This window comes from Taeniopygia guttata, chromosome 2 (assembly GCF_048771995.1).
Source record: "Taeniopygia guttata chromosome 2, bTaeGut7.mat, whole genome shotgun sequence".
NCBI lineage: Eukaryota > Metazoa > Chordata > Aves > Passeriformes > Estrildidae > Taeniopygia > Taeniopygia guttata.
The window spans coordinates 123,661,249-123,688,035 of record NC_133026.1 but is presented as its reverse complement, the minus strand read 5'-3'; the positions used below and the strand labels follow the sequence as shown (position 1 = coordinate 123,688,035).

The window sequence follows — 26,787 nt, the reverse complement described above, 5'->3', positions numbered from 1 at the left end:
TGTCCTAGACCCCTGGAGCCAGGGGATCATATCTTTGGACACAGGAGTGAGTGTGCAGGCCTGGATCCATTGTATCTTCCTGGAGCTAGAGCAGTGGGTACCACCAGACCTCCAGCTCCCTCCATCCAGCAGGAGCCAGGGCTTGTCCCTCTCCCAGTCCACGTGTGCCAGCCCATGGCAGTGCCTGTGGTCAGCCAGGACACCCAGGCTTCATGCCTTTCCCTTCTCAGATGGGAAATGCCTGCATGGCACTGCAGCAAGAAGGGCCATGGTAGAAATGGTGCCTTCTATTTAGCAGCTTTTCCACAGAAGGTTTCCACAGAAAACGACACGTTTATGTCATGCATGGAGTTGAGCACCAGTATGTGTCCCACAGGTCAAACTGCTTGATGGCAATCTCTCAAGAAAGAGCTTGTTCTCACAAAGGGTCTCCATAGCATCTCCTAAATGTGGCACTTGGCAAGAAGGAACCTGCTTTCCTCTTTTTCCTTGGGTGCCATGGCTACACACACATAACTACTAGGTACTCATTGCTTCAGTTATGGATATTTAAATAGAATTTACTTTCAACAACAGGACAAGGTAAAAAAATCTGAGTAAAAAAAATGTTTTTCCACTGTATGGGCAGGAGAAAAAGGAGCTAAACTCAAATAGGCTTTTTCAAGGACAACGCTCAGTTTGAATGAGTTCAACAAAAGTGCATCTCCAGAGAGACAAAATGTTTGTTTCTAGACAGTAATTGCCTTTTTTTAAAATAAAGACTGAGATTCTGGCATTACCATAAATTCTGACCAAGAAAAACCCCAAACAAAACAATTGAACTAGCCCAGGTGGCTTTACTTTTGTTGCAGTCACAGGAAATACTTCACAGATTTGCTTCTAGAAAGCAATTGGAAAATTAATGCTATTTATATTTCTCAGAGATCGGGTTGAAATTGCAGCCTCATTCAAGTTTTACCTGCCTGTGCCGTAGAATGTACTGTTGAAGAAAAAATCTGAAGGATTGATTTCTGAGGCTTAGAAGCATTTTTGTGAAGGAGATAAACCTCATTTTCATATCATCAAATTCATCATTTTCTAACTTTCACAGGCCAATTAAAAAGTAAGTGTTGTTTGAATTCAAAATATCAAATTGATTTTACAGAAGAATGAGTGTCATGGAAAAACAGAGCGAGCATTATAACTTTTTAAATAAGAAATTATATAAACAATCTTCCTGGATATAACTATTTCAAAAAGTAAAAAAGCAACAAACAATATTTATTGGAAAAGCTGAGCAAAGCTATCCCCATCTTCAAAGAGGGCAAGGTGGAGGGCCTGAGAAAACACTGACTAGTCAGCTTCACTGCCGTCCCTGGAAAGATGGAACAGGATATTCTGGAGGTCATCCACAAGCCTAGAGATGAAAAGAAGGTCACCAGGAGTAGCCAGCATGGATTCACCAAGGGGAAATCATGCTTGACCAATCTGATGGCTTTCTACGATGGCAGGATAGATAGACAAGGGGGGAGCTGTGGATATTGTGTCCTCCAGCTTCAGCAAAGTTTTGATGCTGTCTCCCATAAAATCTTTCTAGAGAAGCTCAGGAAATGTGGGTCAGATGAATGGACAGTGAGGTTGATGAAGAACTGGCTGAATGGCAGAGCTCAGAGCATCATGATCAGCAAAGCAGAATCCACTTGGAGGTCTGTAGTCAGTGCTGTTCCTCAGGGATCAATACTGGGTCCAGCCTCATCCAACCTGTTTATCAATGACCTGGAAAAAGGTATAGAAGGTACCCTCAGTGTTTTTGCTGATGATATAAAACTGGGGGAGTGCCTGATACACCCGAAGGCTGTGCTAACATTCAGCAGGACCTCAACACACGGAGAATTGGGCAGAAGGAAACTTAATGAGGTTCAGCAAGGGCAGGTGTTTGGTACTGCACCAGGAGAGGAATGACCCCAAGAACCAGCACAGGTTGGGGGCTGACCTACCAGAGAGCAGCTCTGTGGAGAAGGCCTGAGAGTCTTGGATGACAACGTGACCATGAGCTGGCAGTGTATTCTTGTGGCCAGGAGGGCCAGTGTATCCTGGGGTGCCTCAGGAAGAGTGTAGCCAGCAGGCCAAGGGAGGTGACCTGCCCAACCCTAGAGAAGCCACATCTGGAGTGCTGGGGCCATTTCTGGGCTCCTCAGTACAAGGAAGACAAGGAGCTACTGGAGAGGGTCTGGCAGAGGCCACAGGGGTGATGAGGGGTCTGGAGCTTCTCCTATGAGGAGAGACCGTGGGAGCTGGGCCTGTTTAGTCTGGTGAAAACTGAGAGGAATCTTATTGATACATATAAATACCACAAAAGGGGGTGTCAAGAGGATGGTGCTGGACTGTTTTCAGTGATGTCCAGCAAAAGGATGAGGAGCAATGACTATAAATTAAAATGAATTTCACCTCCTTTCACCTTACATTGAGGGTGGCACATCACTGGAATAGGCTGTCCCGGGAGGTTGTGGAGTGTCCCTCTCTGGAGACATTCAAAATCCAGAAACCCACCTGGATACATTCTTGTGTCACCTGATCTAGGTTACCTTGCCTTGTCAGGGTCTCCAGAGGTTCCTTCAAATCCCAATAGTTCTGTGATTCCGTGAAATTACTTCTAGTCCTACAGCTTCAGTTTAGTGGTACAAATCAGGCACAGGCCAGTTGTGGGGAAAGGTTATAGATATATGAGAGCAGCTCTTATTTTGTCCCTAAGATGGCATTCTTAGTTTTGACTCCTTTTTATATTAGGAATGAGACAAAAAAAAAAAATCATCACTATGTTTGGTGCTGATTCAGAAAATTGACAATAACCTGAAGGCTTCAGGTGTGGAGAGCAAAACTGAGAAATTTCCTTTGCAGCTCAGAGCCAAATGGCAGTGGCTGGGAAGGCAACACATCTTTACTCACACTGTGTACACAGAGGATCCGCTGCTGGGGCTGTATCATTTTTCCATATCACCTTTAAGATAAATTTTGTCTTTGTTATGGAAGGCAATGTGTTAAAGCATATGCACTTTCTGTCTGGAAGAAATTTCTTCTGCCCAATTTTTGCAGTATTTGTGGAGGAAGATGAAAGTCATTAGGAACAAGAGCAGCATTCAGCTAGGCAAAAATTGGAGTTTGAAGAAACCTACTGAAAGTTTTACATGTGACACACCTACATTATAAATGACATTTTTCCTTCACAGAGGAACACACAATTCAGTAATTCAGCCCCCTCCACCACAGGGCATTTGAAGCCAGCACTGCTTGTCCATTCATCCAAAAGTGCACGTTCTCAGAAACTAGGAACTGTGTAGTTTCTAGTGGGCTGTCTGGATGATAATAGTAAACTGTTTCCTTCTGAGCCCACTTAATTGCAATTAGTACAGCTTTGGGGATGGTGATAATCATTTATTTATACCGTTCTCCAGTGAAAAAAGAGCTTTTAACAGTATTTACCAGAGAGCAATAGCTGCAATAAGGAGGTTACCCAGAGACAGCTGCACCTCTTGCACAGACCCTGACTACAAAATGCCATTGAGTTTTATTTTGTGAGCAGACTATGCTTGACAATCCCTAGTGGCATATCGCTTTCACAATAATTATCACTAACTTCCAAACTTCCACTCCTCTTCAGATAAAATGCTCTCTGCAGGAAATAGTGAGAAGCTCTTGAGTCTGGATTTGGCCCTTGCCTAGACAATGCACCCGAAGATATTTCTTTTATACAGCATTGCACCTGCTGCCCAGCACAAAACCAAATTAGTCTGGGTGTATTCAAATTGAGTCACCACCTTGGGCTTTTTAAGACCCAGCTAAAACAAATCTATGGCTGACTTGACACCAGTAATGTGGTACCACTTGACAGTGGTAGTACTACTTCAAACAGCCGGTTGGACTTAATAACCTCCAGAAGGGCATCCACTGCTGACATGAAGCTATGTGTATAAAAGCTTTAGATATTTAGAACATGATAGCTTTGCATTTGAATTGGAATTGTTTTGCGACTGAACCAAGAACCTTGTATTTAATAAAGTTGGTGCTAGTTCAACAGTGCATTCAGGACTTCTGATCATATACACAGTGGCACATCATACTTTTTAGTTTGCCTATGCATTCCATAGATTGCAGAGGTCTTTTGATTTCAAAACAGTAAAATGAAACATCAACAACTTAATAAGGGTCCTCCCATGCAAGAAGGATGTAATTAATTTCAATCACTGCCCTGACCTGAAAACAGGGGACCATGGCATCACAGGCAGTGGGTAGAGACTGAAGGAGGAATTTCCAATACCTTGCAAACAACAGAAGAGAGCAAAATAAGTTCTAAATATAGGTTAAGTAGCCTCCTTAATTCCATTGAACACTTTGAATTCTAAGTATTGAAATACCCCCATTATGTTTTTATTATTGAGGCATCTTTTGAAGTGCTAACAATGGCATCAGCCTGATCAGGAATTAAAGGGGAAAATGGTAAAGACAAGATCCTTTCACTTTGGGCACTTTGAGGGTAGTATTTGTTCAAGGCTTGTTCCCTGAGGCTGTTGTGTCAGCAGTACCTGGATGCAGTACTCGGCAAGGGAAACTTCCAGGAAAGCTGAAGGGAAAATTTGTAAATATAAAATCTTCCTTATTTTTCATATCTAAATCTGAGGAGAAAAAAGCAGACCATGTTTGTTTTTGCATAAGCCACATTAATACTTCCGTTAGTATAGGGGCAAAGAATATAATTGAAGGTGAGGCTAATGAAGGTGGGCAAAGTTATGTATTTTTAAATAAAATTACTAGGAGAAAGTGATTAGCATAGTTTGTAAAGCAAATTACTAAGTTGCTCTCCTTCTTACAGCCGTTTCTCTCAATACTTCTATGACCCCGTTTTTTAATGTTGAGCATTCCAGTAAATGCCTATGAGGTAGAGAAGTATTATCAGTATGCCTCTCAGATGAGAAAGAAATGCACAGAGAATAAAACCACGTTAGAGACACTTAAGCACACACCTTTGAATGTATATGTGTAATTATATTTGCTGAAAGTAATACAGAAGATTAGTGTAAGTGTCTTCTAGTCTTGCTCACTTTATAGCATTCTTCTCATTTATTGCTCAGCAAAAGGACATAATTATGTCGCTCTCAATAGTTAGAAGCACTTGCTCATTTGTCTGTATGCTGAGTTGTTCTATTTATAGCCATTTTTGTGCAATTTATTTGCAAGAGGAAATATGCTAGCAATGCATTGAGACATCAAATTCTGTCCTTGACTTGGCTCTTTTTCATTGTGTGAGTCTGCTCTAAAAGCCAGTGGGAAATTTGTGCACAAACTTTGCATTGTATCATTTTCCAAGGCAAAGGCCAAGATTGTAACTCTGCAGAATTTAGGACACAGACCAAATATTTCTCAAATTGCAGAATTACAGAAATTGAGTGACCTATAATTTATATTCTCTTTATACCAGTTTATATCACCCTTTTCCAGCAGGCTCAAGCATTTGCCTGTACGACATTTCCCTGACTGGCCTCTGTTACTAAAATACCTTCATTTTCCACCTACACTACAATTTAATATTCATTCTTGATTGCAAATATTGATTTATATTTTTTCAAATCAAGTCTTTAAAAAAAAAAAACCAAATAACTTAACAACTGTCTTCAGAGGAAATATTTAATTTTAAAGCTAATGAAGTGTAATCCATTTACTTAATTTATATACTCATCAATCAGCCATTCTTTGAGTCTCTTTAAGTTATGTTTCCCTGTACCTGTATATACTATCTTTTTTTCTCAGTATTTTTTTTTATTTCATTCTCATTCATATTCCAAATCATATTTTACTTCTTACATTTTGCTCACACACCAAGGCAATATCCACCACATTTGTGCCATGTTAAGTTCTCATAAGAACAGACATGCTTCCAAAAACTCTGTTCCTGGAGGTGCCAGCTGAACCTAAATTTGACCCTGGTGTCTTATCAACATCTGATACAACCCTCTGTGTTATATCTTGTCTAGATCCTGCATTACCTTCACAATCTGCCTCTGATACATGAGCATAACGTATCTTGTGTGATATTTCAGCATGAAAGACAGCACAGCCTCCCTCCTCACTTAGGCCTGAAGAGACTCTGGGAGGTCACCATTCAATTCCCTACTCAAAATAGAGCCAGCTCTGTCTTCAGACCAGGCAGCTGAGGGCCTTGGTCCGTCTTGACATCAAAATCTCCCAGCTCAGAGATCTTAGAGTTCTCTGAGAAATTTCTTACACGGCATGGCTGTTCTCAGAAGGGAAGCATTTTTCTTTTTATCCAATCAGACACTGCCCTATTTCAGATGATAATAATTGCATTTCATTATCCCACCATGCAAGTTAGTATTGAGATTGACTCCTTTTTCTAGATAACCTCAAGAATATTGTAAGTTAGCACTTAGGTGCTCCCTAAGCCATCTCTTCTCCAGTCTAAACATGCTTCAGTGGGTTATGAAGTGCTCTAGTTGTGAGATTCAACTAACTTTTAAAACTCATCCTCTAAAACTTGGGTATCTCAGGCAGATTTTTGTCTTGTCTTCACCTCACCAATGAAGGAAGAGGTATGTTCTTAGGGGAATATCCTCTTGCAAAATAGGTGTGTAAGGGAGGTAGGATGAACTTGCCTTCAAATACTGGAGATTTCCTGCTGATAAGACAAAGAGAGTAATTACTTAGCTAAAAGCAGAGGACCATCCAAAAGGCAGCTTTCAGGAGCGATAAACCTTGCCAGTAGGCACACAGACACTCCTCTGGTCTTTGACTGCTATGTTTGTGTGGCACTGGCCAAGAAATGGCACCTCTTCTTTGTTTCCTCTCTCTCAGAAGAAGAGAGTGATGACTGATTTCAGTATTTTGCCAAGTGGTTTAATTTTCACATACAAGAAGCTCCATGTGAACGGAAAGGGCGCTGATCCAGGATGAATCCGCAGGAGAATGAATTTCTGGGCAGAAATCATAATCCTTTTAAGTGGCACACCCCAGTGGTAGCAAAATGCAACATTTTTCTTTTTTTCAATTATTGTTTCTGGTTGGCAAATAGAAGAAACATCCCTAAAAAGGCAAGGCCCCATATGTGGAGATAGACATAGATTTCTGCCTGTTCTTCGCAGTGCACTGGGCAACAAAAGTTTTTCCGTGTTACAAAGGTATCTCCCTAATCTTATCTTTGTCATTGCACCTATTACAGTTCAGGACACACCTTCATTTAAATACAAGTAAAGTTCAAAATCTTTCTGACTCAATCTGATAACTTATTTAAGTGTCGTAAGAAAATGATTCAACACTGCAATTAGGTCTGGCCATAATTGATTGTATTTGTTTACATGGTAGGTTATTAACAAAATATTATCTGGGGCTGAGCTCTACATTTAAGCACAGTTTAGATTATTGCAGCAATATACCAAACATAATGTCATAAAGGTACAGCAGGTGACTACTCAATTAAAGTTCATAATATTCAGCATTATATCTAAATAGTGCATTTAGAACCAAATTAGCTGTCTTGAATGAATGATTAATTTGACTGATAGTGAATTGTATGGCTTTACTAGTAAGCATTATGCTGCTTTAGTAAGAAATTGCTCACAGCTACATGATGATGTCAATCATTATCATTGAAATACTGTTTTAGAAAAGGGGTGAATGGTCTTTGCTTCTTTCAGGGCGATACATTCGATTCCAGGAGCTGAGAAGTACTTTTCAGTGCCTGAATTCACCATCTGGTATAGCACAAAGCCATTATGCCATCTTGCCATCTTAAAACAACAGTATAATAGAGCACTCCAGATTTATAATACTGTCTGTCTGTTTGGATGTCATGCAGTAGTACCACATTTGATCAAGTCCCTAACTGCATGTAATATTTTAAATTATTATGTATAAAACTGTTCTAATTTTGAGAAAAAAAATTTTAAAATATGGGGAAAGGAGAAAATATATAATTCTGAATCTGCTCAGAACAGATTCATGGAAGCATTAAAAGCATCAAGCCTGTTTCCCACACATGTCCGTTTATGCTATCTAACAGTTAAAAATGTTAGAATAAATTATTCTAGTAATGTGGCAGATAATAGGATACAGAGCCATTGACATGCAGTTTATAAAGAATTTTTTAAATTGATGGAAAGGGTCTGGAGGAACTGGAGAGGTAAGAAACAGGGAATTCAGTCTCTACTGCAGTGCCTTCAGAATCTTGTTGCACGAATATAGGGTGGTCTTAAAGATTATAATACTGGAAGCAGGATTGTCATTAGACTAATATTCATACATACTCCTTCTGACAAAGAGTTCTCATCATCTGTGCTCATCTCCTTCCACTCCTGTGCCTTGCTGCAGCTTCAGACCTAACTGATGTAAGTAGGTGCCTGGGAAGCTGCAATGGCATGTGCCTTCCTCAGGATTCAGCTGAAGTGAGGCCCTAGATGGAAAGATTTGTGTTTCCCTCAATTTACACAGAAAGTATTCTCTTGTGCTGCTTGTTCAGTGCACAGTAGTGGACTGGAGGCACTGAGCCATGCCTCCAAAAGCACCAAAAGGACAGGTAGTGCATCTGTACATGGATGCGCTGCATGTTGCATCTGAAGGTGGATGTGCTGCTGCTGGAGGCTTGTTTTTAGGTAGAAAAGTACCCTTGGAAAATGGAAACACCTATAATTTAAATAAATAAATAAATAAATAAATAAATAAATAAATAAATTTTAAGTGGGTTTACAGGGTTAAGTCTTTGTGACATTTGAAACAACTGAAATATCCTCTTCAGAACAAATCATTGTCTTGGGGTCCCACAGAGTCAACTAGTGATGTACTCTGGCTCCCACTGGGAAACTTGAGAATTTATTCTCCCATCTAGTGTAAAATTCAAACTGCTAGGCAAGAATGATTGGTTAGTTTATAAACAGACAGGTTGGAAGAAATGGGGAAGAAAAGAAAGATATGTCTCATTACTGGCATGTAAAACTCAGATTTCGTTTGAAAATTATCTAAATATTACCAAAGCGTTGTTCTGTTTCTTAACCATAAGCTTTTTTCAGGGTGGAGCTCTTTCTTTATTCTACTTCTATACACCCTGTTTCACCAGCGTATTTCCTTGTGTTCGACACAGTCTGCTGATCTTTCAGATCATGTCCAATGTTTTAGTTTTCCCTGATTAGCTGAATTAATGCCCTTCCACAACAGGTATAGCTAAATGGGGAATGCTAAATTTTTTACTATGAAACAATATGGATCTGCTCTATAAGCACCAGCTTGAAGTATCTGACTTTTTCATTGCATCCAGCAGCTCCCACATACATATCAGGTCTATATCAATATTCTTGGACTCCTTGATTAGGGAAATATCAATATGTCTGGACTAATATTTTAGAGAATTTTATAGTTTAGTTGTGAGTACTTGTGACACCTAGTGGTCCTGGCAGAAAAATACAAATATTCTAGAGGAAGAGGAAGTAGGGGGTGGGTTAGTCAAAGGAGGAAAGGATTCAATATCCTACTGGAAGGTAGTTACTACAGTAATCTAAGAAAACACACAGGTGAACAAATTCTGTCCCTGAAGATGAGGCACACTCGTCTGAGGCAACCACCCTTTGCAACACGTCATGTAAACAATGGCAAAATTCAGCTACATCAAACTCTTCTGAGGTGGGGTGGTACTAGGTGCTTATAGAAGTTTGGGTAAGGTGGTCAGGCAATTACCCAAATCCTTTTCATGAAAGAGGAGTGAGCACAGGAGCTGTGAGTGATGGCATCAACCTGGAATCAAAAGAACACTTGGAGCTGAACAAAGCTACCAAAAACCAAGGAAAGTGTTGTAAACAGTTGATTTCTGTCTCTTTACAAAACCATCCTTTAAATGCAACAGCTATGTTCCATCATCTAAGGTCATCTGTATATTAAACAGAAAAATGTGGGTGTTTCCCAAGGCATGAACTTAAAAGGACTCAGAACTTAGATGGACCATGAAGAACTCTGTGTCAATAGCTTAAGAAAACCCCTTGAATTCATGAACTTTGCAAAAAGACCGGATCAAGAGCACACATCCATGTGATGCACAGAAGTGAACTGGGGACATGATCAGATGCAGGGACAGCACAGCATAGACTGTGCTGGCTAACTGGAGGCTTGTCAGAACTCAAAATGTCCCTCAGACATTTTCAGAGGTTCCAGGCCTTGGTCAGAAGCATTTTAGACCCTGGCAAGCAGCTGAAAACAGCTGTGATCTTGAGTTTGAACCATGGAATGAGTTACCAACTTTGAAGGTGGAACAAGCGGTCACAGAGGGTTAGATGGTATAGTAGAAGTAGTTACAAATTAGAGGGGAAAATTTTTTAGTATTATACAGGGGGGTTTTAACACCTGTACAGGGGGGGTTTACTTTGTACAGGGGGGTCAGGAGTTCTAAGATGGAGGAAAGTGGGCCTGATCCTGTTCTTCCTCCTTCTTCTTTCTTGCCTCCATGTTCTTGGTGATGTTGGCACTAACAGATTGGTTTAGAGTAGAAAAGCACATTGTAACATAGATAGTAGGTATTGGGGAAAATCTGTAAACATTTAATACGTAATGTATCATATAAAAGATAGCAGCAGCCCTGGGCGGGGAGAGAGACGACGGAGACACCAGACAGTGAGGGTGTCAGGAGTGTGTGTGTCTCTGCCTGGGCCGCTGACCAAAGCAGCCGCAGCGGGCGAAGACAATCTTTTAGATAACTTGCAATAAACTGCCTTGAGACCGAACAACAAGAGGCTGCGGAGTTTTTCTTTGGAAGCAAAGATTGGAGGAGAGACTTTACCACCACACGAGACCCCTGAATCAATCCCGGGGTTCTCACAGGGGCTGGCACCTAGAGAGGCATAACTTGCTTCTTGTTGCAGGGCAAAGCTCTTCATCAGCTATCCAAGCCACTGACCCAGGTGGACAAAATCTCAAGAACCTCCTGTGATGGAGATTCCTAAAACAAAACTGCTTTTGATGGTAGAGGCAACATCATCCAGGGGCTTTTGGAAGTCTCTAAAAGAAATCAAAACAATGGAGTCCAACATAACACAAAACTCCTCAGAGACAGGTATTCACAGTTAATTAATGACAGTACCGCTGTCTGCTAACACAAAACACCCATCTAAAGATCTTTAATAGGGATAACAAAATGAAAAACAATTCACTTCACAACTGAACAATTTTTGCATAGCTAGACAACAGATGTACTAAAACACACCTTGCAAGCATGCAGTTCCAGCCATACACAGGTTGTATGTACTTGCTGTGACTCATGATTTGGAGCACGCTGTGTGATTCACGCAGCTCCTGTGAGGTTTGTGGGATGAGGGATAGGCTCTGTGCTTCCTACTGTGTCATGGCTTCTTGTGCTAGAGTGTACCAGGTATGTCCCTGGAAGACAGCAAAAAGTGTATTCGCAGTGGGCTTGGCAGTTTACTCCTCAGACTGCCAGCTGGCATTTCCAGGTCACATCTGCCCTTTGTCACTGCTGTGGCAGGAGCAAAGCACCTTGGCTTGGTCCTCCAGTTGAGGTTTGGTGAGATGAGTCTGACTACACAGTGTGCCACAGTTGTTATAGCTCCTATAGCTCCTAACTTGCTGTTGCTAGATTTGTCTATAAAGAAATAAAACTCAAGCCACAGTAACTGCATTATTTAGGTGTCTAGAAGAAGTACGTGAACAAAAGATCCTACATCAGTCCCCAGGTTGTTCTCAGACTTTGCAAATTATAATTTTGCTTGTACTGTTTAGCTGTAGGTGCTTTTCTAAGAGAACTTTGTTAGGTGTCCCTTTGTAGATTGCACTAAGAGAAACTAATGTATTTTCCTAGCAAAATCTTCTCATATGGAAAAAGTAATACATCAGATGGTGAAAGTGAAACTCTTCAGGATTTTCTAAAGGACCATCTGTTTCTTCATCCCAACCTAAACAGCTTTACTGCAGTTAAAAATGGAAGCTGGATTGATTTATTTCACTCAGCACCACAATCCCATTTTCCCACATGAATCCTGGGACTTGCAGGGGAGCCAAGAAATTATGAGCCCCTGGGTCAGCAGAGAATCAGAGTCACTGTGCAGAGCACAGCACCACCAGGGGCAGCCTCAGCATGCTGCTGTGGCACATCCCAAGTGTGAATGGACCCCGGATTACGTAAACCCAGAGTAAACAGAACCTAGAGAAACAATCAGTTTGATAGTAGTACCTTATCAGTCCCTACTCAATGTCAACAATGCAAATAGCAAAACACCAGACAGAGTTGTCCTGCATGCACAGGCAGAGCCTGTAAGAAAGGCAGAAGCAAAACCAAATATTGAGGGGGAGTTGCCAAGAAATCATTTGTCTAATTGTGAAGAGTTACTAGAAGAAAAATACCTTAATCAGTATGCTGGCACCCACATTAACTTATGAAATAGAGGGCAGGATCAAACTTTGCAACAAGGGTGACCTGTCTTTTACCTTAGTAATATTTGAATAATATTACCATGGAAGAATGTGAGATCTCTATTAGTGAAGTGTTTTAAGAATAGTTTGACTGTTACTTCTCAGGGACAACATAGACATCATTAATTCAACTTTGTGGTAGAAGAAGGAATTAAATTATTTGTGCAAAATTCTTCCTTTTGCTTTTTATTTTTTTCTATAATACATTTATTTGAGATATAAGTGGAATAGTAATGAAGAACAGTGCTCTTCCTTGCAACCTCAAATGTCTTGTAAAAGGAAAGAGGGAGGGAGGAAGGAAAAGAAAAAGAAAGAAAAAGAAAGAAAGAAAGAAAGAAAGAAAGAAAGAAAGAAAGAAAGAAAGAAAGAAAGAAAGAAAGAAAGAAAGAAAGAAAGAAAGAAAGAAAGAAAGAAAGAAAGAATATCAAATTATTGAAAAGCATACAAGAAACTAGGAAATTGTTAACTTCCATAAAAAATAATGTTATGTATTTGGCTTCAGTAGAATAAAACTTCATTCGCACTGTTATACTTGAGCTTAGCATCTGAGTCCATTCAGCTTCAAATTTCTTTTAATATTTAGAATAAATCTAGTATACAGCAGTAGAACATTAAATACTCATAAAGATTCCTTTGGAAAATCTTCTTTTATAATGTGGGAATATTAACTACTAAAGACCTATAAAAAATGAAAGTGGAATTAATTTCACTAAATCAGTCTTGTTACAGAAGAAAAATAGGCAAAAGCCTTTTAAACCTCCTAAAATAAAGATAAGCAAAATCAGTAAAATGTTCAAACTTACCTTTTGAAGAGTCCTTTCACTATGTAAAATGCTCAACCTAGCCTCACTGAAGGACAAAAAGGAGACAGAAGATAGCCATGGTTGCTTACCAGTTCTTCACAATTTTTTCCTTTTGCATAAATAAAGTCTTCGAACAGTAAATGTTATTTTAATGTTGGGAGTCAGTGAGTACTTTGGGGTCTGCATCTGAAGGAGAACTCTGTGGTTGGCCAAATCAGACTTCTAAGACACACCAGAATTCTCAAGAGACACAGTTTTATTTGATAGAAAGGCAAAGTTATAAAAACAGAAGTTATGCTGCTCTGCCCTGCAAGAAGTGTACCTGTAAAATGCTCCTCTGAAGTGCACCTCACATGAGAAACTTGCACTGCTTCTTCTTGGCTTCAATATTAAGAGTAATTGTTTTAATAAAAACATGCTTTATTTATGTAACCTATTGTTCCTAAATAACGTCTGAAATTACATCACATGACATCTAAGTGCATATTTCAAAGAACTGTTAGAGTAATAAGAGATAGCTCATATAGCATAATTTTGCTGGTAATGAGATCTATACACTAAATAAATCTGGCTTTTCCAAATCCATTGGATTCACAGTAATAACATAGCATAATGTTTTCCTTTTTCTCCATCATGCATCTACATGCAAATTACCTTGCAAAACAAGTTGCTCTGCTTATTAAATAACAGACATTTTATTATGTCAAGTTAATTTCAAGACTTGCAAGGATAACAGCCCATTGTATAAGGTCATCAAAAATTGATTACAGCCTTCTTTTCTGTGATGTGAAGTAACTGTACAAGCATGATATTCCACAACATGTTTTATGGGTGTTTTCTTCAAAAGATGTCCCAACAAGCATTAAATTAAAGAAAAAAAAAATCAAAGTTAACAGTGAAATGTTAACTTAATATTCTGATGCAACAGAATACTCTTCCTACTAAAATCTTTTGATACTATTGAAGGCAATAAGGGAAATAGTTTCTCTATAATAAGGTCATTAAATAAAAACAACTCCAAGATAATAAAATATGTTTTACTCTCCGCATGCTATTCTTTATTCCAAGAATAAGACAGTGAGAGCATAATAAAACCATACTAGCAGCAGTGATCTCTCCTTTCTGCTATAAATATTAGGTTCATCAAAATAAATAAATTAATGTATGAATTTATCAAACCTCATGTGCCACTCCAATTGTGTTCCCAGTGAACTCTATCCCCATCATAAGTATTACAAACATCAAGAAGTAAATTTTTATAATTTGAAGAGTCAGTTATGTTTCTTAAAATGAGTTTTTCATACTTGATTTCTGATAGTAGTTTTCAGTTACTAAAGCCTAATCCAATCATACTGTAGTAATGCAAGGCTTTCCATTGATATCAAAGCTGTTGCTTCACAAAGTGCTCTCAGTGCCTCTATAATTAATGCACTTAGCTCTTGATTTTAGCAGGAATCCAGCCCAGCAATCCTAGCCAGTAAGACTCATCTTCAAAGCAGAAATTAACTCTCTAGTAAAATCTATAGAAGAAATTATGGAAGAGTACAAAGCATCTCCTGAAATTTAAACATAGATAAATCTCACTGAATGAAGGAAAAAAAAATTATTTTATCTCCAAGAGAATAGTCAATTACAGTGGAATAAAGACACAGCTGACCAAAACTATTATCTGCTGGGCAAAAGGGAAATACCAGTAGATGTGTGACAACCTCTCACACAGACAGTGTTTTTAATCACAAGGAGGGATACCTAGCCATATCCAAATAAGTCACTATCTACATGAATTATAGCTATGGCTGATGACCTGAGTTTTCACAGCTTTATCTGAGATATTTTAAACATTCCTAAAGTTTTCGTGCACTTCATTTTCCAAGAATAGGTAATTTTTCAAATTTGTGATTTTTTTAACAGAAAAATCTCAAGGGAGACCTTGCTTCACAGACTTATTATTTTGGTCATATTATATCAAAGTATATTTAATTTTAATTTTTCCTTCCTTCTCGTCTGCAGACCGAAGACTGTGTCTTAAACATTGATCACAGGGTAAAAATATAATTGAGTAACTTCCCAAAGTAATGTATACATGACAGATAGGACTAACTGGGAGCAGATCTAAAACATGAGGGAAAATCTCAGAACCCTGCAAATTAAGATAACAGCAAGGCAGAAATCAAAAATTAAGCCATAAATTTTTGCATTCCAACTTGAAACTCAAGTTCTAGTTCCATCCGAATATGATGAAATTTGTCCAGGTCTGTGGAGCTTTAGCTGACAAATTAATAAAGGAAACAGATCTTTTCAGATGAAGTTGTTTACTTCATTTGATTATCACAAATTACATTCAGGAATTAATAACACTTTCATTATTTAAAAAAATAAATTCAGCAGAGATTGGCTTTTTGGGCAGACACATGTCTATCTACTTTCTCAGGTCAGGACTATACTGATTAAATACTGCAGAAAATTCTTCTTGAAACCACTTCAGCACAAGCATAAGAACAAAGAGCATGTGGAAACAATTAAATCTCTGGCTAATATTGCTTAGACATTTACTTCTTTAAAATCAGACTTTCAAGATGGCTGCCATGAATAACATTGCATGTAGTTGGAGTGGAAAGCTGTGCACTTAGTTTTTGTCATTCGCTTGATGCTGAAAAACAGAGTGAAAAAAAAACAAGCTTAAAAAATTTAAAGGGAGAGACTGGACAAGATACACATATGAATTATTTTATTTCTTAAAACCTGTTCCAGTTTACCACAACAGCTGGATGTTCAGAATCGAGTCTGAGTGACCTGTTAATCTTTTTTAAAAATAGAAAACAAGAATAATCTTTATGAAAAAATTGAGCATACAGAAGGATAATGCTTAGGTTCAGATAAGCATGAGCTGCGTTGTGCTAACAACAAGGGGAAAGAGAAGTGAGGCTATTAAGACACTGAGGCGTCTGTGATGTCTGTTCTGTTCAACTGGCTTCCTTTGCTCAGTCACAGTTTCAGAAAAGCAGCCCACAGTTAAGCTGGCCCTTTACAGCAGGACCATATTCCATGCAGTGGGCAGTAAGAATACAATTATTCAAACAATACTCCCAGCAGAGGAATGCACCTTGAATTTTCGTAATGCATCTCACCAACAGAAAAATAGAAACATCAAAGAATAGAAACGTCTCATTTTCTGAACTTTATTTATATGCACTCTGGACAAAGCAAGGCGGTTTAGGAGAATGAGATGAGACAATAGAAAGCACTCAGAGCAAATCCCAGTATCAGACACTGCTTTACAGAGTTTAAGAGACAGTATTAATATTTTGCCTTAATTACACTACACAATAAAACAGGAATAATTCCTACTGGTTTACTCTACTGCTACTTACAGAATTAAATTGCCATAAAAAGGCCTGGTCTTTCTAGAGTGAAGAGTCAGTCTGAGTTGCCTTCAGCTCAACTTACCATGTACCCAAGGAGCCTTTGTACTCCAGGAGTTTCCAGAAACTCCCTGTCATGGACTCTCTGATCTCAGCTCAAAGTTTCCCTTGAGGTCAAGCCATGCAGGCTGTCCTCCTCTGTATGCTTTTGAATTTGCTGATCACCATGCAGGACTTTATCACAGGGCCCAGAAGACCATGCCACTGCCATTCAAGCCACAGAACATGAATGCCCCTGGGGTATGCAGCAGCAACTCACTGCCTTCCCAGTTTTAAAATTGCACTCAGTCCATCGATTTTCTGTGGGACACTTGCACTGCACAATGAGCTCACCCTTAGCTAACACCTTTTCTGAAGGCAGAGTCAAGGATTTTGAGCAGGAATTCCCAAGGGAACCAGATACTCTGCCTCGGGGAACAAATAGTCCAGTCCAAGATAAGTGGTATGCATGGTCTTCAGACTGGGATATTTGTCTCTGGTATTTAATTTCAGAGTGCACATCTGTGATTATTGACAATCGTGTTATTTATTTTAAAATGTCAACAATATTTGGGATTCAGCAGAATTTTGTAGGACATTACCTGAAACTGGTTCTAGGTTGCACGTGTTGCAGAAACTTTATATTTCTTCTGAAACTATAATGAACATCACATGTAAATATCTTCAGAATATAATTAAGACCACCTAGTAGAAGGAATTGATTTTAAAAACATTTTTGCTGGAAAGGAAACCAAATTCACTCTTGGGAATGGGGTCTCTCATAGTGTTTCCTTTTCCTCTGAAATAATAGTATGAAGTAAAACCATTCTGGGAAGTGTCAACAAAAACTTAATTTGATGTACAAGGGCTGAAAAGCCAAAGCTAAAAGAACCATGGGACAAAAAATGTGTTTACACAGACGCTGGATTTTCTCCAAAACCTAAGAAAATAATGCTAAATCCTCTCAGGGCTGAACAATGGGACTGAAATTAGGCATCAAAGAATAATTAATATATGTTAACTTGCTCCCACCCACTCTCACACTGGCTTTTTTTTCTCTAGGAAAACAAATAATCAACATAGTGCAAAGGTTTCTAATCCATTCATTGTGTCAGCACATACTCAGGCAGGGAAGAAATCACCAACAAAGGTCTGAGTGGAACTGGTTTGCATTACTGCTTTCATTTTTGCTAAACCATTTTATGTAGAATATAAACAATATGGCAGTTCCTTCACGGAAATTAGTTTTAAGCATGAATTTTTATGTAAAATCTGAAGATATTTGAGCTAGAGACTGATCCTCCTCAGGCACACACTAACATCCCAGGCTGACCTAAAATGGGGCTTCTGAGACCCTGAAAAATATTTACACTTATTTTCAACATCTGATTTTAATAAGGGTTATTTTGAATGGACTGCTTTATGAAGCAAAAGAATTCATAGGACATAATATTAGGTAGAAGTAGATAAGTCGGTTTACAAAATACTAAATTTTTAAATCTTAACATGAAAAAAAAAATAAAAAAGACTGCCTATTCAATGATTAATTTGTTTTTCAGATGTTTGATTCTCAGTTAATATAGCCTAAGTGGCCAATGTCAGAGCATAACTGTCTTCCTACACTTGATCTTCAGACCTGAAGAAATAAACACTCTTTTTTTTTTTTCTGGACAGCTGACGGCTATCAGTTGAACCATATTCTCAGAAGATTGAGATGTTTCCAACCACTGACTTTGTTTTTTAAAAATCTTTGATCTGGAGGGCATCTGTGAGGTAGGAAGGGGAGAGGAAGAGAAAAAGCCAGTGTTAATTGCAGAGATCGCAGGCAAAGTAGGATAACAATTTTGAAATCAATCATAACAACAAACCATAACAGGAAAATCCTTAATAGTCTAAGCATTATACGGAGCCAGTACAGACTCCACAAAGCACAGTGCCAGTTCAATGCCAACACATTTTAGTGTTCCTGGAAAGCTCAAGCGAAGACTTCCCTAATGTGGTGGGATATCAGATCTAAATTACTAAACAACTTCATTTTCTACTCCTTTATCCCACTTCACTTCCAAAAGAACTCCACCTACCCACCCACTCACCAACAAACAAACAAGCACCAACAGCAGCCTCTTCCTTGTAAACAGCAGAACTGCCTCAATCTGAGAAGATAGTGAGATTCAAAGATATAAATTGGACGCTGCTCGTGGCTTTCAATGAATGTGTTTTGGAAATGGAAACTGCTTCTCTTTGAGCAAATTCTACTTGCAGCTTCATTTGCTAACCATGATTCTTTCATTCCTCCAAAGTATTTAAAAAACATGCACTAAAATGTCACAGCAAAAAACTTGTCTCCCCATTTATTTCTTTAGCATTATAAAGCAGTCCTGGCAGGATAATGCACAGCTTCTTACTTTTCCGTTCTACTCAGAAGTTTTATTTTCTGCCTTCATATATGATACAGTGAACTGCAGTTATTCAAATGTCAGGACAATTGGTTATTTTGCACTGATGGGAATATTGTGCATATTAAACCATAAATGAAGAGTGAAGCTTTTTTCTAGTATAATAAATAATAGGAGGAAACTGGGAACTAAATGTATTTTCATGTATTGAGCATTATAAATCTTGGCTTGCAGTACTGTAGAACAATCGTCATTTTTAGTGTATGGTCTAAAAACAGGTTGTATATATGGTAGTTCTGGGTCACAGTACACTTACACTGAAGTTACTGGCAACTGAGGCTGGAGCTAACATCAAAATAAAGCAAATAAATATGTGAGACTAAGTAGTTCTGTAGAATTAGCTCTATAGAATTCCAGTTTCCTCTTGATTTGCATCTTATCGTTGGTCAGCTTCTGTGCTTAAGATAATTTCTTATGTCCGTCCATACAAGTGCCCTTGTAATGTTTTACTTCCATTTAATGTCAAAGTGCCACTTCCATGTGCAGTCTTTCCATCATCAAGCCACCTATTTTCATGATATTTGTGGAAGAATAACTATCTTTGGGACCTCTAGCCTCTACTTCACATGCGGCTGAATTTGGAGAGCACAGATACACAGAGCCTTGTTTCCAAAGGAAATCACTCCAAAAAGACACTCTTCTGCCTTTTGTTTTACAAGAAGTGATCTCATTGTAATCAAAACGGATGTCCTATAAAAGACATTGGATTGTTTTTCCATTCAAATGAAAGATAGACAATTAACACTATCCAGGATCAGGAGTAAACAAAGCAGGGCTAAGTGACAGACCAGTGACCTCATAGAATGCTTAATGCCCAGTTGAAAGCAGCAACACTGTCTCTTTAGGAAGGGAGGCAGGATTTTCATATTATGCCTGATGCTGTTTAGTGTATTTCTGATCTGAAACTTTGTAGGTCCCTTATCAGATCAGTTTGTTTTCCATATTACCTCTATGGGTAGATTCCTTCTATTTCTAATGTCTGTGTTAGACTGCACCCTCTATCTTTAGGGTTCATATTAAAATGAGGAAAAATACTGCTAGAAAATAATGTGGAAAATGACAACCCAAAAAGGAGCCACAGAAAGAAATTACAAGAAATATTCTCCAGGGAGAAATGCATTTAGATGACAGAGGTAAAGAGGATGACATCGTAAGTAGTCATAAGACTATGAGAAAGATAAATGGTCCAAAATTATGGAAAAAGTCACTTTCTACGGTTAGCAGAATGAACACAAAAAAAGAGATTTTTCCATGTGAGTAAGCTCAGTAATTTGATACGTGCACTGAGCAACTAAAATCTCAGAGGTAAAATTGATTCTGCAATGACGGATGCAGCAAACAGGACGTGTGCAATTGCATGGTCCCCAAGGCTCCTGAATTTGTGGAAGCCTTCCTGTCACCAAATGGTTTCACTTTTAGGTCATGCTTGTCTGGTATCACAGAAATTCATCTAATCCTTTTTAATTTTTTGTCTCATCTGACATCTCTTTGGCAGAATAGCATTATAGGCTCTGTTTCCCAACCAGAGTATAAGCAATACTCAAGACACTGATATTTCTGATTATTTATTATGGCACTCCAAAGCATATAAATTCCATTGCTAGGTGTTTCAAACAAAAATAAATAAAATGAGACTTTAGGTTTTAGGCAGTATTTCAGCAGATTTTGGTTAAAAATTTTGACAATGTTACTAGATATGGAATAAGAGTTTTGCTAGGAAAAGTCTTCTTAAAATAAGGCTTCCTTTCAAGAAAGTGTATGTACTTGCTTGGATTTAGCATGTTCATTGGCTTATTGGTATATCTGGAGATTAAGAAAACTGTGGGTATTATATATTGAGAAATAGTGTGGGAATTATATATTAAGAAAACTGTGGGTATTATATTTTGGGAAATAGTGTGGGTATTATATATCAAGAAAACTGTGGGTATTATATATTGAAATTAAGCAAACTGTGGGTTTGAAACACAAAAAGTCCCAAACTAACCCTGAAAATCCATTGCTCTACTTAAAACACCAATTTAGCTTCTTGTATTTATACCCACACAATCCTATTTACTTAGTAAGTGGAAGTTAGTAAAATTTGAAATTGAAACAACTCCACAGTTGAAACTTTCAGTGTTTTTTCTATCTTAGAAAGTAGGGATGTTTGTGATATATTGGCTTGTTTTGTGCTGAAGGCAGATTGTAGAAGAGCCTAAACCAAAATGTGTTTTTTCAAAACCTTGCTTAAAATTCCACTAGTAACAATGTTTCCACTTCATATATTCCACAATTTTATTTAATAGCCTAAGTTCAGAATAGTTACATAATAGTTACATCACGGCCTTTAAAAAGAATTGCACTCAGCTACTCAGTCCATTGAAATACTAGAAAACAGGGAAATGGAAAATACGGAGTGAAAAGGAGCTCTGTCCACTGAACTGAGTTTTTGCAGCAAGTTCCTACTGAACCTGAAGAGATGTCCTCATGCCTTTTGGTAGACTCTAACACACTTGACACCATTCATGTCACACTCCTGGAAGATAAAGAGGTGGATTTATTAATTTACATCTCAGTGCAGACCAACAAGGACAAATGACATGTTAGGAGTTACATTTCAGGCTACCAACCAGCAGCACTTGGGGATCAGAAAGTGGGACTGAACTCACCACCATCAACTGTCCATCCACTAGCTTCCTTGTTATTGTGGTCTTCTTGCCATCCCATTCCTGCTCTTGAATCAATGACCCATCATCTTTTAAGCTGACAAGGGTCTGAAAGAAGAACCTGACCATCAATATTTTCCCAATGACATTTGGGCAGCACTGAGGCTTTTCAATACCTTATTCCAAATGAAAGATTCCCACCCCAGCTCACTCAATAATAATTTTATCATTGACAACTACAATGCCAGAAATTATCTTAAACATTTTATCAATCCACTTCTTACAGTAACTAACTCACTACTCATTCACTCACTGCTCTGACACATTTCTGCATCAGACAAACATTTGACAGCACCCACAATTTCAATTAACAGGAGCAGAAGATGCTCTCTGTTCATCTCTTTGTAACACAGGCTTTGAGCTTTTGTGTTGCATTTATCTGATCTTGCAGTAATATATGAACTGAAAGTGTGTGGCTGGAGGGAGGGGGGTGATAAACTGAGAGCACTCATAGGAGGAAATGGGGAGGAAATCCTTTACGTTTTACCTCTTTTAGGATAAATATTCTCCCTTCTAGGTGCAAGCAGAAACTCTTTGCCTTCTAAAACTGGAGTTTAGTGCCTGTAATTCACATGGTTACCTTGCTGTCTGATCCCACCCCACACTGAACGAGGCTCTCTTGTTATGCAAATATGAGACACAGCAGAAAGGTTAACCCTAGGGCTGAATTGCCCTCTGATTAAACATCAATGGCATTTTTTTCCACAGTCTTCAAATGAAGTGGCATTTGGCTTTAACAGGGATTTAGAGGTCTGTTAGTTTTACTAAAAAAATGCTTCTGCTACAGAATGAAAACAGCAAAATACACAAGACTATTGATTTCAGCACTCTCCCTCTTTGGAATTTGCTTAATCCATGTTAAAAAAAATATTTCAATGAGACTTACAGAGACAACTGCTCATTGAAAAAAAGCACTGTTAGTGTGGATGTCAAAGGTGATGTTAAAATATCATCTCCCTCTGTAAAACACCCAAAGAATTGCCTTTTTTCAACAGAAAGTCTAATATACTGACCTGAGTTTTCCTGCCATCTAATGTATTTTCCTCAAATTTCTCACCAAGCTTGAAGCTGAACTGTGAAGTTTTGAAGGTGCTTTCTGTTTTGACGGTGATTGTGTCCCCATCCTTAATAATGTACACGTCTGGTTTGGCCATGCTTCCCATTTTTCTCATAGCCATACCCACACCTGCAAGGCAAGAGGCACAGAGTGTCACCAAGTCAGTTAAACCCTGAGGCTTAGGGCCACACGAGAATTCAAATACCTAATTCCCATTTAATTAGGCACTTAAGTACACTTGAGAATCAAAGCTCAAGAGCCACAAAGAAGAAGGATGTTTTAAATTTTCCACAGATGAGGAAGGAAAAAAGCTTATTTGCAGAGTTACTCTTTTGTTTCCTCAGAGAGGAAATTTATTTTGCCCTGTAGAGTATTTCTAGATATCTCAGCACTGTTTTTTTTTTCAAACAGAAATAAATAGGAAAAAGGAAAACAAATACAACAGCTTAAACTAAAATAAAAATATTTCTTCAAATTCTGAACACTTTAAAAGTTCTACAAATTATTTTTATTGGCAGATGAATCCACTTTATTCAAACTTACTCAATAAATACCCTTCCATTAATTTGTACACCATTGCAAACATGCCATTTTAAAATAAATTTCATATTTTACATCCTGTTTACCAAGTATGGAGTTGTGAATTAGAAAATCATTATCATAAAAAATATTGCTTCCACACATATGCAAAAAACAGAGAAATGGAGAAATGAGCAACTTGCAAAAGGCTGGAAATTCATGATCTGGAGACAGCAGCCCTCAAAACCCTACAGATTCACCCTGCTTCAGCCCTTGCATGCACTGTTTGAGGGATAAGCTTGAATCTTTTTGATAAATACAAATAAGAGGGCAGCAAGCAACAAACGTGCATCCATCAAACTGGTAAGTGCATATCTGAACCATGAATTAATATGCATCCAAATGGGACAGAAAGCACCACCAAGTCAGTGAGTGCCTGGGTTCTGCAACTGGAGTAGTTAAAAAATGTTGTCAAATATCAGCACAGCCTTCCCCTGGTATGTGGAGGTAAGGGTTGAGTCCTTGAGAGGGAAATAAAGTACTTTCCAGACACTGCTTCTCCAGACTCAAATAAAATTCCAGGATTGAGCCTTAAGCTTGAGTTCACAGAGAATAAGCAGTTATCCTCAGTCCAGCTTTTCTGATCAGAACTGGAAATTACTGCCACAGTAACCTCCACACACATTCTGTTGCTGTAGTCCAGGCCAGAGTAATCAGGGAGTTATTTGATCAGCTACGGCTTAGGATCCAACTAAACAGAGATGAGCTTCATGTCTTCCATATGGTAAGAAGTGAAATTCCAACTTCTTTGTCCTCAAATGTTCTTTTACACAGAATGAGCAGAATCTGCATGGTCTCGTTTATGGTGCATCAATATGATCAAAGGCAGAGAGTTTCATAAGTAGGCAGCAAGAATGAAATCCAGTAAATTACTGGCTCCTAAAATGTGACTCGGTATAAATTTAATGCCTAAATTGTAAATAGAAAATAGAAAAGTGACTGATTTATGATTTCAATCTAAAACCAAACAACAGTCTGGTGCTACCTACACATGGGAGGTGCTCTGCAATTGCAGCACCTAATTTGTGCTTTGAAGTTGCAACTTGGCACACACCTAGGTATGGCCATTCGACGTCAAGGCACCAAGGCATCCAAATCCATGGCTCAACGAAGCTGAGCTTAAAATTTTTGAATTTCCTCCAAAGTCTTCCAAAGAATTCAGTCCAAAAGGCTTTCTCATATCATACCTATCACAGGCCTCTCAAAATGTAATTACAGCCACCACTGTCTGCAGAGCATAAATGCAGTGATGCTTTTTGTATTTTACATGAAGAACACAAGACTTAAATTCCTTCCTCTCTTCCCTGTAAGGATAAGGTTACATCTTCTACCTCTTGAGAAAATATCACGGCTTTCATCTGTGAATAAATTGCAGAAAATAATAGCTTCTGGGCCATATAGGCACTGCCAGGTATCTAGCACCTGTCAGCCAGGATGCTCATAGGAAAGTGGTAAATCAGAGCTTGCAGATGAGGCTCCTGGTCTGTTAGGTGTGTTCTTCATCCAGTAACGTCGTGTTATAAAATGTAGGGCAACCTGGACACAGGGATAACAATCCAGGATCATCCCCCTGAGATAAAGGTGTGACTACCCACAGAAGAAAGCAGGCAAACAGCCTCCGGCAGTATAGCCGGTTACCCAGAGGCGGCTGATCCAGTTTGGCTTTCTCGGAAGGAGACACCCAAGGTGACTCCACGGGGCGGCAGCCCCGGCTCAGCAGGTCTGTGACCCAGCCCGGCCCGGCCCGGCGCTGCCGTGCGGCCGCCGCACCCTTGGGGCCGGGGCAGCGCCGAGCCCCCCGCAGCCCCGCCCGGGCATTACCGGGAGGGAGCGGCGAGCCGGCCCGATCGCCGCCGGCACCGGCCGCTAATCCCGGCTGCCGCGGGGAGGGCGCAGCGCCGTGCGGCGCCAGGGCGCCCGATGGTGCCGGCACCTGCCTCGCAGCAATTACGATGCAAAAAGGGTCGCTGACATCTTTGGGACGCGGGGCCAGCGGCGACAGCTCTCCCGCCCGGAAAGGTCTGCTGCCGGCCAGCGCTCCGCTCCCGGGGCCGAGAGGGAGCGGAGCCCCCGGCGCTGCATCCCGGAGAATCCCGGCGTCACCCCCGCAGCCGCCGCCCATCCGCGGCTCTCGGCGGGGCTGCATCCCACCCTCGGGCCCGGCTTCGGGAACACGTTCTCCGCGGACCTTGGACAGAGCCTCGCCGGCCGGCAGCAACACCACATCCCCGGGGCGGCATCCCGACATCCATCCCTCCCTCTCGGGGGCGGGGAGCCGCCGGCTTCTTACCCAGCTCCTTCATGTACTCCTCGAAGCCCTCGCTGGAGATGAGGCACCATTTACCCAAAAACGCGTCGATGGCCATGGCGGCGGCACTGGAGCTGATGGCGTCCCTGTAGAAACGTGAAGGCAGAAGGACGGGCTGCAGCGCAGCCGCGGCCGCCTTTATAGCCGGGCCGGCAACATGTGCTGCCCGGAAGAGCCAATGGGGCTCCCGCCGCGCCCCGGCCCCTTCCCCGCCGAGCCCCCGCCCGGAGAGTCCCGCCCGCGGCGGCGGCAAGAGCGGGCACGCCGCGGCACTGCCCGCCCTCCGCCCGCACACACACGGACACACGGACTGACACACTCACACACAGAGACACACACGGACACACACAGAGAGGCAGACACACTCACACCCACACACAGGGGCAGACACACACACACACAGACACACAGAGGCAGACACACTCACACACACACACACAGAGGCAGACACACTCACACACAGAGGCAGACACACACACAGACACAGAGGCAGACACACAGACACAGAGGCAGACACAGGCAGACACACACACATGCAGACAGACAGATGCACACGCAGACAGACACATGCACACATACAGATACACTCGCACACTCACACTCATGCACACACAGACACACACACAGAAAACGCACACTCACACTCACATACTCACACGCACACACAGACTCGCAACCCCTCTGCACCTCAGCACGGGAACACCCAGGAGCGGTGGGACACTGCCAGAGCTGTCCTGCCGAGGGATGTTGTGGCCTCAACGCTCCTTCGAACACAAACTCCATCCTGCGTGCTCAAAGAATCCAGTATGCTGAGTGCCGGTACCCATGCACTCCTAGCTGGACTCTAAATGCACAATTATACTGTTTATTACATGTCATGGTTTTTTAAAGGCTAATTCAAAAAATCATCATATGGCACAGAGACAGAGCAATAAGGCATCAGCATCCCAAAGCAGTTTATTGGGTTTGATTGCCAGCCTTCCCAACAGTTCCCAACTCCCACTTGTAAATCACGTATATTGAAC

At 40.1% G+C, this 26,787-nt stretch overlaps 1 protein-coding gene across 3 annotated transcripts; it reads right to left on the bottom strand.

Annotated features, from left to right (window-relative positions):
• Window positions 1-20,662: 20,662 nt before the first annotated feature.
• FABP5 (fatty acid binding protein 5) lies at window positions 20,663-26,039 on the bottom strand. Of its 3 annotated transcripts, NM_001245600.1 has the most exon segments (5): window positions 21,370-21,628; window positions 21,762-21,768; window positions 21,771-21,866; window positions 22,832-23,004; window positions 25,745-25,874. In NM_001245600.1, coding segments are annotated over 5 exon segments (360 nt in total). In that variant the 5' UTR covers window positions 25,821-25,874; the 3' UTR covers window positions 21,370-21,620.
• Window positions 26,040-26,787: the final 748 nt, after the last annotated feature.

What these genes read in the sequence shown, in the direction of transcription:
- FABP5 (XM_072924017.1), bottom strand. Translation starts at nt 25,820, where the DNA reads ATGGCCATCGACGCGTTTTTGGGTAAATGGTGCCTCATCTCCAGCGAG. An exon ending in TAGATGGCAGGAAAACTCAG is followed by an intron (nt 21,867 to 22,831) that starts GTCAGTATATTA and finishes TTCTTCTTTCAG; the next exon opens with ACCCTTGTCAGCTTAAAAGA. An exon ending in TGGATGGACAGTTGATGGTG is followed by an intron (nt 21,629 to 21,761) that starts GTGAGTTCAGTC and finishes TTTATCTTCCAG; the next exon opens with GAGTGTGACATGAATGGTGT.